This window comes from Gambusia affinis, linkage group LG02 (assembly GCF_019740435.1).
Source record: "Gambusia affinis linkage group LG02, SWU_Gaff_1.0, whole genome shotgun sequence".
Classification (NCBI taxonomy): domain Eukaryota; kingdom Metazoa; phylum Chordata; class Actinopteri; order Cyprinodontiformes; family Poeciliidae; genus Gambusia; species Gambusia affinis.
Window position 1 is genome coordinate 30,309,984 of NC_057869.1, and position 12,953 is coordinate 30,322,936.

At 39.2% G+C, this 12,953-nt stretch overlaps 1 protein-coding gene across 1 annotated transcript in view; it reads left to right on the forward strand.

The window, feature by feature from the left end:
- The window catches only part of si:ch211-186j3.6 (neural-cadherin), a 300,924-nt gene that overhangs the window by 140,006 nt on the left and 147,965 nt on the right, over positions 1–12,953 (forward strand). Inside the window, 8 exon segments of the mRNA XM_044098247.1 lie at positions 1,214–1,386; positions 6,086–6,254; positions 6,357–6,527; positions 6,744–6,916; positions 7,727–7,886; positions 10,599–10,856; positions 12,424–12,551; positions 12,684–12,870. Of these exon segments, the coding sequence (XP_043954182.1) occupies positions 1,214–1,386; positions 6,086–6,254; positions 6,357–6,527; positions 6,744–6,916; positions 7,727–7,886; positions 10,599–10,856; positions 12,424–12,551; positions 12,684–12,870 (1,419 nt within the window).

Below are 12,953 nucleotides of genomic sequence, written 5' to 3' on the forward strand. Positions count from 1 at the left end.
TAGCTTATGCAGCACAATGATCCACAGAACACTAGCAAATCCACTTTTCTAACTAATCCACCATTAGCAAGGGCCTTTTGTGGATCATTGACCACAACGTCTTTAGAGAAGTCTGTGGAGTCAGTCAGGAGTGGTGGGATTGTAGTGGGATGAGCTTCACAGACGTCAATTTGTTTCTTTATGTCACAATTAAAATTACAATTTTTAGCCATTGTTTACATCCAGATTTACTCCGTCTGGCTTCTTGTGGTGCAGAATTCACATCAATGACATAGAAGTCGTATAAACTGTGACATGACTGTTCAGACAGCAGACACTTCGATTTAGTTCCACATATTTCCAGATTGGATTGGATTTTTTGGGTGAAAAGTTTGGATTTGGGCCGTTCAGAGAGTCATGATATCGGTTGTGTTTTGACAGAAAAAGAGAAAAAAACAAAAACTTAAGTTTGGTTTTCATTGGTCTGCTGTGGGAACATCGCCAAAGGCAGAAAATCAATATGGTTCGGATGCACAGAGGTAAAACGTTTGGCTTTTATTATGAATTTTATGAGGTCTCATTAAATGCTGGTGGTTAATCATTTCTTTAATTACTAATGAATTAATGATAAAATCCGCTAAGCTGTTAAAATATCAATAAAAAGCCGTTTGTTTAACCATTCATTAAGTGTTTCTTGAAATTAAATTGTATTGAACAGCCTTTCAGTCCATCCAGGATCTTGATTGTTTTTGTGGATTTTTTTTGCAATTAAAATCACAAATTTTGTGGTGCAGATTTAGAAAAATTTGTGTGAAAATTATAGAATATTTGCACTAATGTATGATGCCAAATGTGACTTTTTATTAACCACCATATCAGCAATGTAACATCCATTAAGGCTGAGCAGTCACTTATGGTTTTAGTCAATTTTGAGAAAGACTTGCAGTAAAATCAGAAAAAAAGGTGACTTTTGCATGAATTTTGCGGGTTTGCGAAAAACTGACGGGATTTATTGAGCTAATTTGGAGTCCAGAGGGCCGCATGAAAAGCTACGGAGAGCCAGATTTGTCCCCCGGGCCTTGAGTTTGACACACGTAATCTAGTGGAATGAAAAAACACCGGAAGGCTCTGGGTTCGTTTGAGGTCGGTCATATTGACTGAAATGTCTGAACTGGATCTTCCGTAAAGACGTGGCTGTGTGCTGAACTGTTGCCGCCACTGTGTTTGGCTGCAGGTTTGATCCGGCTGCGCTCCAGCCCACCGCCTCGCCTGCAGGGCGTGGAGTACGTCCTCAACGTCACGGCCACAGACGACAACGCCTCGGGCGGGCCGCAGGCGCTGGCCTCCACGGCGCAGGTCATAGTGGGAGTGGACGACGTGAACAACAACAAGCCCGTCTTTGAACAGGTACGACGCACCATCACACGTTGGCGTTATCGAATGCGAGTTTAGCTCGTTCCACGTCCCCAAGTGTTTTGTTTTCAGCTTCCGTAGCAGCTCTGCGGTTCTATTTCACCTCTCTTAGACCAATCTAAAACTTTCCTCTCCAGGTATCGTTCCGCTGCCTTTCCGTGCTGTGGAGGTGTTCTCCATCATTTCTCTGTATCCATGTCTTTGTCTTCCTATCTCGTCCCCTCATTAGTCCCTATCTCTCTCCTCTACAGGAGCGATTAGCGAGCATGACCCTCATCTCTTTCCTCGCATCTCCATCCTACATCATCTCGGTCTTTTAATTAAGGCTTTAAGGGATGTGGGGGAAATCCCGACCGACCTGCTCTAGAAGAGCTGCCTCTCCACCAGCTTTTTATTTTTTCTTGCCGTGTTTCAATTTTAAATGAGGTGGCTTTTCAGCCCCCTGAGGTATCCCAAGCCAAGAATAGGAGGTGTGTGTGCGGGCGTGGGTGCGTGTGTGTGTGTGTTGCTGAGTAAAGCCTGCTTACTCTCTTGTGGGAAGAAAGTGAAAGGGGAAGTGTTTTCCTTTCTGCTTCATATCGTGTTAACCAGACAACAAGAAGACGAAGGGGGATTCTGTGTTTTTAAAGTAGTGCTTCTCAATTCCAGTCCTCAGGCCCCCCTGTTCTGGATGTTTTAGATGTGTCCCTACTTCAGAACAGCTGATCCAAATGATTGCATTACCTGTTCTGCTGGCATCAAGTACTGCAGAAGCCTGTTAATAAATCATAGATTTAATTCAGGTGTGTGGCAGCAGGGAAACACCAAAAACATGCAGGGCATGGGGGGGGGGCTGAGGTCTGGAATTGAGAAGCACTGCTTTAAAGGGATAATGTTGGACCAATGGAAACGAGCTGCTGAAGTCAAAATTAAAAACCAGCCTTACTTTTAAGCTGCTAATATTTCCAAATTTGTTTAGATCGGAGTCGCTTTTGTTGTGTTTTCATCTCTCGCTGAAACGTTACAGCTGAAAACACAGTGAACTGAAACTTCATGCTCAGTTTTCTCTCTGAGGTTTTCTGTTGCGTGTTCCACTTCAATCGCGCTTCTCTTCCTCTTTAACCAGAGGCTGATTGAAAAAGTCAAACAGTCTCCTGGTGCCTGGCATTTGCCTCCTCCAAGACAAACTGAAACGCTCAAACTATGAACAAAAAAATGAAAGTATGAAAAGGTAAGAAGTTGAGGTTAAATGTTTTCAATAGGGATGCGATTAAAAGAAAGTTCTGGAATGAAAAACAATTAAGTGTAAGGTGGATTGCAAAGGTCTTCTCAAAGAATTTTTAAATTGTTTTGTTACATTACAACCAAAAATGTGTTTTGCTGAGATTTTATGTGATAGTCTGACTCAAAATGAGTAACTGTGGAAATTCCAAAAGTGATGATGGACTTGTCATATTTCAACAGTACTGAGATATTTTCACTAAAAACTAGACCAAAAATACTTGATAAGATTTTGTATTTTTGCAGTGTGCTTTAAATGTATTCTCTAGCAAACCCTGCTGGCCTTCATACAACTGTTTCTATAAAGACATTAAATGACACACAGGTGGATTCTTTTTTTTTTTTTTTTGCGCTTATAGTATTTATTATTTTCACTTATTTTTTTAGCTGTATTTCAAAATAGAGAGCATTGTGCATGTGCATTTATCATTTTTCTTTCACTCCGGTCGGGCACTATGGTCTGCTTCATAAAGTCTTGAGTAAATATAAATAAGTTTCTTCTTTGTAATGTGGCAAAATGTAACAAAGGACGTGATTCAGTTTGTAGAACACCTTAGCTCATCTGCTGAAGACGACCCGGGGTTAGTCTCTGTGTCCTCTGTCGCTCACGGTCAGCAGCTGGACAGTGAAGCCGGCAGAAGCCCTCATCTTGTTTGGATTCCAGACCTTTGGAGCTGCCGCAGCCTCTCGGGCCTCTGGGCAGCATTCAGTAGACCAAGACGGCAAAAGAAAGAGACAAAAGCACAGAGAGGTGGTGATTCGGAGCATAACAGGTTCTTGTATTTCCCAGTGGCGGTGGCGCTGCAGAGACACAGCCACTGATTGCATTCATTACTAACCTTTAGCCTCATGGTGGCTCGTCAAATACTGGGAATTTGTAACGCAACATGAATGCTGCAGCTGTGGGGTTACAATGTCCATTATGCCGCTTTATGTAATAATATAATTATATTTTATTTATAAAAATATGTATATATAAAAATAACTTACAAAAGTGCAGAGATTAGTCTTTTTTAAATAATTTTTTGAAATGATAATGTTATAATGCTGCGTTATGTAATACACAGTAACAAACTACTGTTTATGTTCATCCTAATCAGTATCATTTCTATTAAAGACCATATTTTTTTGTTTTTGTTTTGTTTTTTGCATTTTTACGCCTGATTTTATTACATTACATTACATTACTTCATTACTTCATTACTACATAATGAGACATTACAATGAATAACAGATTAACATGATACTGTGATTAGTCATTTTATGACAGCTTCCATTGCAGCGTTTACCCAACGTGGTCAAATAAGAGAAATTAATACAAACACAAAAATCTGAAGTGATGAACTTTTTTGAGGTTGATTTGAGTGAAAATCATCTCCAGGAGGAACAAGGTGGAAAAAATGTAATCTAAGGATGAACAGTGATGCAGTCAGGCTGATCCATTTCAGGTTGTTCTCTCGTTTAATGCTACATTTACGTCAGAGGATTCATCTGGCTGTCATGATAAATATGAGTCTGATGGCTGCAAGGTCCTGACAAAGGGATTTAAAGCTGAGGTGGCTGGTGAGATATATTTGGACTGTTTAAAAGATAAAGACATGATAAATCAGTGACCTGCAGCAGTACATGGCTGTAAACATGGGAGTTCTGATTCTGTTGGGACCTTCAGTTTCCTGTTGGACCGTTATTGAGACGGCAACAATATCAAACAATTTACATATTTAGCAGTTTGTTGCTTGTTTTTTATTATTATTATTATTATTATTATTATTATTATTATTATTATTATTTTTCAGAGTTTAAAGTTAATAATAACAATTCAGTAGTTTACAGGCAGATACTTGTTCACTGTACCCTGAGTAATCTCACTAGGCACCCAGCCTGACATTTCACCTGCTTAATGCATCATGCATCTCATTGAATTTTCTTTTTTTTTCTTTTTTTTTTCTGTGTAAACCATTTGCTCCGAATAACCTGCGAACAATTTGTCTCGCATTAACAAGCCGTTTGTGACACACCGCAGTCCCCGTGACCCTCTGGGTTAATTGTGTTGGCTGAGTAACTCGATCTAATTCACAAAGTGTTTGTTCCCTGTGAAGAGGGACGAACCAAACGGAACACAAGTGGATCTGGAAACGAGGCGGCGCCAAGGGAAGAACGGGCCGGCTGGCTTCCCTAAAGCGTGTGGGACATCAGTACTTCTGTCAGACACCAAAAAAAAACCCCCCAAAAAACACGAGTTGAGGACTAAAGAGAAGAATGTGAGGGCTGCTCAGTGGGAGATAACAGCAGAAATGTCAGCACTGTTGAAATGAAGAGAATAATACTGTACATGTCTGACAATGTCAGTGAAGGATCTGAACAGAAACAAAAAGAATAAAAAAAGATATCAAGTACAACTTCTTCCAGTGAATCCCACTAGAGCAACTATATGTATCTAAAGCTTTTGTTGGTGATTATAGCAGATTGGAGCCGGATCAGATTAGAAAGCCACTCAAACAGCATTTCTGTGTCACAAAGAACATTAATTCTAATATTTGATATTTTCTATTACATACACTGTAAAATATTACAACATTAGCTGTCTGCTAACTTCTACCCTTTAAGTAGTAAGTTTTAGAATTTGAAATTAAATGTGTTTGTTTGTGAACAATAAACTGAAGTTGTGTGTTTTAAAATTTTTTTAATTAAATTTGTAAATCTTGTCTTGTTATGTCGCTAAGAGTTATTTATACTAAATTAAAAATAAGGTTTTAAGTTAGCAGTAAAAACACTAAAAGAAAAGGGCAGGAGTGGGATCTATTTTCTACCACTTCCTCTTGTGTGTTATTATAGCATATGCTCATTTTCATGCACATTTGCATTAAATATGAATTTAATGCAAGTGTGTATTACAGGTAGTAAGTATTAATATCAGATTTTTTTTATCTTTCTTGAGACTTTTATTGTTTACTATTACGAATGTATTTTAATTAGAGGTTTTATTTGCAGAATACTACATGCACTAGAAGTACTACAGTATGTTGGAAGTACTACAGTATATTAATCAAATAAAACTGGTGTCATAAAGCATTCATTTTCTGGATAGCATTTTATTGATAATTCAGTTTACTGTTTGTGAATTGTTGTGATCACGACTGTTTTAAATGAAATAATGTTTATTAACATTTCTTTAATGCACCTCTAAAGCCAACCAAAGTACCAGCATTGGTAGTTATACCACTGTGTGAGGAAAATAATCTGAAATAATCCAAAAAACCAACTTTAACAAACCTTTCTCTTTACCAAATAGAAACAATCTCCATGCCAGCAATCTACTTTTATTTTTTGTATTCCCTTCAGCAAAACACATTTACCATTCCACAAATTTTTACCCTTTCAAAACGTATAACACACACACACACATTGTTGTCTTTGTTTTCTCTCTCCTCAGTGTCAGCAGTACAGAGAGAGCACATCGGTTCTGGAGAACCAGCCGGCGGGGTCTTTCGTTCTGCAGGTTCACGCTGTGGATGCAGACGAAGGCTCCAATGGCAGGGTCACGTATGGCTTCATGCACAAAGACTCTACAGTTCCTGCATTCAGTATCCACCCTGATACTGGTGCGTAAACTCAACTCACGCTTGACGTTTGGTGGCGGGATTCTGTCAGCAGATTAATTTGAGATAATTTGGTGATCTGCATTGTCACCCTAACGTTTCCAGGCGTGATCGTGACTGCCAGGAAATTTGATCGTGAGCGTCAGCGGGAGTATGCGGTGACAGTGACTGCCACTGACCAGGCAGCCGATCCTCTGATCGGCATCTGTCAACTCAACATTCTCATCCTGGACCAGAATGACAACAGCCCGAAGTTTGAGAACCTCCGATATGAGTGTAAGAGATACTGGTGTCCCGCTGAGTTTGTGTCCTTTCCTCCCCTTGGATCCCCTCGGGTCCAACTAGCTTAATAATCTGAAACGTTTGGAGACAAAAGGAAAATGTAGAATGGATCTGTAAAGGTTCTAATTCTTTTAACAGCATTGTGCGTACTCCTGAGCATACTGAAGGAAGAGAAAAATATTCAAACAAGAAGCTTTTATTTTCTCTCAGACTTCCTTCGTGAGGATACAATGATCGGAACTAGTTTCCTGCGGGTGGCAGCCCATGACGATGACTTTGGCAGCAATGCAGCCGTCACGTACACCATGTCTGGTGAGCTGCCGGAGTACCTCAGGGTCAACCCGCTGACAGGCTGGGTGTACGTCAACCAGCCCATCTCCCAGGTAAATATGAGCTGAGTTCGGGCCGATACTTAAATCGGTGGAAATCCAAAGTTCGAGAACAAAAAGCTGTTGTCATAAACTAATGCTGTGTTACTTGTACAAAAGCCGTGCAGAGCCAATTTGTGATTAATGAAGACAAATAGTGGTTTAAAAAACAGTTAGAGTTGTTGAAATGGAAAGTGTTGCTACTCAAACTGATGAGACTCAAAAGTTCACTTGCAGCAGATTCTCAAGAAGAATGTCTGGATTTACGGTCAAACGTGAGAACTTGTTAGAGGACAGAATTAAATGTTAGTTTGTCACTAATGAAAAAGGATTTTAGTCAACCTGAAGCAAAGGGAGAATGTTGGTATCTTAGCACTTTATTGCTGACAGTTGCGGTTCTGTCTTCACCAGAGCCCCGTCCCCATAGGAGGCTATCTGATATCTGCCTTCCTTTTTGTCCTTTGCTTCACTACCAACAACAAAGAAAAATCAATTCTGTTTTGAACAAAAAAAGAGAGGAAAATTCCATGTAATGATTTCCATGTTCCACATCTCGGACTCTTCCAGGACTGAGGGGATTGAAAATGTGTATCTTCAGCACTTTGGAGCTCCTACTAACAACTCAAGCTCTTTTTTTTTAATTGCTTTACATCATCAAACACACTAAAAAACTCTTAATTCAAAATTGCCTAATTTACAATAGTCTGCTATACAGAGCTGCTCCAAAGCATGTTGTTAAGTCTAACGCACCACACTCTTTACCTGTGAGATTTTGATGTCACTCTATCCACCGTTTTAGTCTCACTGCCTTTACTCTGTCCACAGAGGACATACATCACCAGGGAGATCGTAGCAACAGACGGAGGAAACAAGAGCAGTTCGGTGGAACTGGCTGTCACCATCACCAATGTGAAGAACCAGCCTCCACAGTGGGAAAAAGACACTTACAGTGTGGTGATTCCAACACAGTTACTTTCAGATACCCATCAAAAATGGCAAAAAGGAAGGTGGACACTGAGAACCGGGGTTTCAAACAAGGTTTAGAGTTTATATTTAGAGTTTTACTCAGTTCAAGTTTAAAAGTTAAAGTTTAATATTTGTTTTCACTTGATGAAAGTGTTGTTTTGATTAATAGATTTTTCAATCAATTATATTTTAATTCAGTGAATTGCTTGATCAGACTCAGTAGCATTTAGCACATGTGCAGTTGATTGTTAACAGAAATCAGATCATTCAGCAATTTCTAATTATTAATCATTGATTTGAAATGAACTTGAAAAGTTGAATTGATTGAAATCAGCACTGAACAGTAGCATGTGATGGAACCAGGTGATCTTAAGTTTCACCGCCGCTTTGAAAACCGTGAACACTCAACGTCCCATCGACAAGTCGTCTCTGGATAATCCCATCTATCTTACTGCATTTCTTGTACATTCATTGCTTTTTTTCGCACTACTGAGATATTTTTAATGAATTAACGGGGGGTTTTTTCGTCTCTAAGACTCTCCTGAAAGTAGCCGAGTCCATTAGAGTGGCTGATGAATGTTTTAACTCCTAGGATGGAGATAAAGATGGAGAAAGGTTAGTTTGAATGGGAATGCGCGCCCTTTATTGTGTTTGTGGGAGACGCTAATAAAAAGAGGAAGATAGAGGAAGGTCCCAGCGGTGCCGTATATTAATCGAGATTGCAGCTCAGAGTTGATTCAGCGGTTATGGAGAAATGCAATGACTCTCTGTTGGCTCTGATTCCTCTGTCTTGGACAGTTGAAGTCTTTATGGCCTAAATAAGCACACTGTGTGCTCTGACACATTTTGCTTTGCAGGGTGTCTCATTATTGCTGCCACTTCTCTTTCCAGGTTGAAAGGATGCATGTGGGTCACCTATAAGCAAACCGCATCCATCCCAAGATGGCTTTCTTAATTTTAATTGGCTTGTATGCAGCATCAGCTGTTGAATAGCCTCATCCTTAATTAGTGTAGGTGGTGAGCTGCATTTGCATGCGAGTGTGCCTCTGTTTGATCCCACACAATATCAGTTGACTGCTGTTAGATTTAGACAGTTTGGAGCATAACAGGTTTCACTTTAAAGGGGATGATCTGTTTATTATGCACAATTCAGTTGTAGCCTTGCTGTTTGCATTTAGAAAGGGTTCATTTCAACCAATCAGCTGGACTTTCCAAGATAACTTTCAGCCAACTGGATTCTGATTGTGTCTGCTTCGTATTGTATAAGTAGGACCAAATTGGAATTGAACCTACCGGGACCCTTTATATGCCACTAGACTGTCATAGATTTATTTATTTATATATTTCTGCATAGAAAATTGACTGTTTGTCTTGTAAAAGTCCCTTGGATAACATTTGTCTTTTTAATTGGTGCTTAGATTGAATTGCATTGCTGCAACTTAGTCTCAAAATTGTTAAGTGCAAGTGTGAAAATTATTCAAATGCAAATCAGTATAACCTTTTAAGCTCTGGTTTTGTTTCCTGGCTTACATCACACTGTGAGTACATGCCTTCTATATTCAGAAAGTGATAACTATTATGATGCGAGTATCATCATGCTGCATAAATATACAGTTGAAACTGCCACTGTCTGACAGCATATTGCTATTTGCTTACTAACAGGATGTCAGGAAATGATTTACTTACACTTGAATTTTGGCTTCATCTGACCACTGGACATGTCTCCAAAAATGAATCTCTCTGCCCCTGAATGTGTTGGAAACTCAAATGTGGCTTTTTCTGTTGGTTTGCGGAAAATTACTTCTTCTTCACTGAGTGGCGTTTCAGGAATTGTTTCATTGTGGAAAATTATTCAAATGCAAATCAGTATAACCTTTTAAGCTCTGGTTTTGTTTCCTGGCTTACATCACACTGTGAGTACATGCCTTCTATATTCAGAAAGTGATAACTATTATGATGCGAGTATCATCATGCTGCATAAATATACAGTTGAAACTGCCACTGTCTGACAGCATATTGCTATTTGCTTACTAACAGGATGTCAGGAAATGATTTACTTACACTTGAATTTTGGCTTCATCTGACCACTGGACATGTCTCCAAAAATGAATCTCTCTGCCCCTGAATGTGTTGGAAACTCAAATGTGGCTTTTTCTGTTGGTTTGCGGAAAATTACTTCTTCTTCACTGAGTGGCGTTTCAGGAATTGTTTCATTGTGGAAAATGAAACCACAACATGGTGATGTCTGGGACAGACTGTAGAACCGTCTCCTTCCTGAACAACATGATGCCTATAGACATTCCTACAATGTTTCCCATGCTTATTTATTTGAGTAGATGATTGCGAGTATTACCTTAACACATCTTAACATCCACAGGTGTCTTTATTAAACCCAAATGTTTTAAGGTTGAGGTCTATAATAGCTTGGGCATTGTCATTTTGGTTTTATTTAACTGACAAACTAAAACCTACATAAATATTTAGCGTATTCTAACTTTTAGCAATTTTTCCTGATTTCAAAACAGCAAATATTTATTCTTCTGCAATGCCCGACAGTGAGGATAAAAAGGGCTTTTCACTCAGCCTGTGAAATCTCCACTTCCTGCTGTAGTTTTTGTTTTTTCAGGTCTAATATATTGAGTAAGATTTTTAGGTGGGGATAATTCTACCTAAGCTGTGTTCTGATATTGATAGCTTACCTTTGCTCTTGTCCTCTTTTCTCGTTTCTGGTCCATAAAGACCATCAAAGCCACATCCCCTCTTGGTGATCCGAGGGTAACGTACAACTTGGAGGATGGAATGGTCCCAGAGACCAACATGCCGGTCCGCTTCTACTTGACTCCCAATCGAGAAGACGGTTCAGCCTCCATCCTGGTGGCGGAGCCTTTGGACTATGAGACCACCAGGAACTTTATTCTGCGGGTTCGCGCCCAGAATGTGGCAGCTGTACCATTAGCTGCCTTCACCACGGTCTATGTCAATGTCACGGGTAAGTCTGTACGAAACATTCCTGTTCGTTGTGCTTCTTCCCGAATGCAACATATTATTTTAATAATCAGTAGCTGCAGTTCCATTGACCATATCATTTAGAAAAATCTCGACTATAGAAAAAACTTGTTTTTGCGATAAAAAGTTTTTATACTGAGATGAAGTATCAATTGGTTTATTTTATTGCAAAATTTTGTTGGAGACACTTTTTTTTGCACATGATCATCAACCGGATGTTGCCACTGGTGCAAACTCTGAAGAAGACAACAGAATTTGGGAGGACGATGATGCCAAGGCATGTTTTTTAATGGTTTTGTTCATGTGAACAAATGTATTCTGCAGCAATTGTGAAATTGTGTTTCTTTTCTGACATCAGCGAATATTGACAAAGTTTGTAATGGAAACTCAACAAGCTCAGCTACTGTGAGCTTGTTGGGGAAGTAAACAAATCCCCCTAAAAGATGTGTGGAGCTTAGCCATGTGCTTTATTAATATTGGAAAGCACAGGCTGCATTCTTGTTGGAACTCGAAATGACAGACGGGTTGCAGCTTAACCAGCAGAACTCTGTATCAGAACTTCATTTCAGAACCCTTTCAGAACACGTTTGATCACAATGCACAGTCTCTGATGTCCATGTATGTATTGACACCTTGTTTACTGTACCATTTATGCGTATCTTTATTGTTTAGTTATATTTTGTAAATCTGAATTAACTTTGTTGACGTGAAGTTTTGAAATCCTGACCTTTCAAAACTTCATCTAGGTGCCCCTGCATCCAGTTCCTATAAAGCTTACACTCACACACAATCACACACACACACACACAGGCTGTTCAGTCACATTTGTGTTTAATCCAGTGAGAAATAATTAATTCTCACAGACCCTCTCTTCCCCTACTGTCCCTCTTCTAACTTCCCATTTCTCTTTTAGCCTTCCCCGTCTTCCGTATCTGTCTTAATAAGAAAGCTCTTTGACTTCTCCAGAGGCAGTTATTCTGAGGAGGAGAGGGAGGCCTGTAATGGATTTAAGACCCAATTTTTTATTCATAGATTAAGACATTTGCTCAGAAGACATGGGAGGAAAAGAGGCTCATGAGGCAGCGGCAGATTTAATGCGTGACACTTTTTGAGTACAATCTGTAAGGCTTTTGGACATTAATCTCCTTTGTTAAAATTGGACTTTTATTTTTCTGAATATCTTTTCTCTTGTTTTGCATCTCTTATTGGTCTTCAGTAGAGGTTTAACTTGATGCTCTGCTCTGACTTCTATCAGTTAAAGACAAAAGCTGCTAATAGGCACTTTATTTTCTGGAATTATGTAACTAAGAAACAAGGTTTTTTTCTTCATAAGGGTTTATTGGAGACAAACTGTAAAACTTTAGTTAATAGCATTTCTCTAGTTTTTTTTTGTACTGATTTAACAAAAAAAAAAACAAAAACATTTAATGTATCTGTTGACTAGTGCCAGTCATTATAGGGAAGAATGCACTTCTATGAGGTTTGATCTGAAAGCATTTTCTATCAAATACTTCTGACTTGAAGGGAAAATTGTCTTTTTCCATCTTCAGATGTTAATGACAACGTTCCATTCTTCACTTCCTCCATCTATGAGGCCTCAGTCACTGAAGGAGCAGAATCAGGAATTTTGATTTTCCAGGTATCAGCCAATGATCTGGATCTGGGCCTTAATGGCAAGGTAAAATAAAATAAAATAAAAAAAAATCACACATTAACCGCTCACTTTAGTGTACAATCTTTGACAATAAATACATAGAAATGCATGTTGTTTTTTTAGACCCAAAGTTTGTTTCCCCATCTTTCTTCTCAGATTTCCTACTCGTTGCTGGAGGACCGCAGTGGGGACCACAAGTATTTCCGCATCGACTCGGAGGTTGGCTTCATCTACTCTCAGGCTGTGTTTGATAGAGAGACCAAAAGCTCTTATCTGTTGGAGGTTCAGTCTGTGGATGGCTGGGAGTCTTCGCGACCAGGAAAACATGGACAACCCAACTCTGGTAACTTAGAGCGACACTTTACAGCTCACCTTCGTAGGAGCAATGTTATATATAATTCTCTTTTGAGCGTTACATCATGTTAT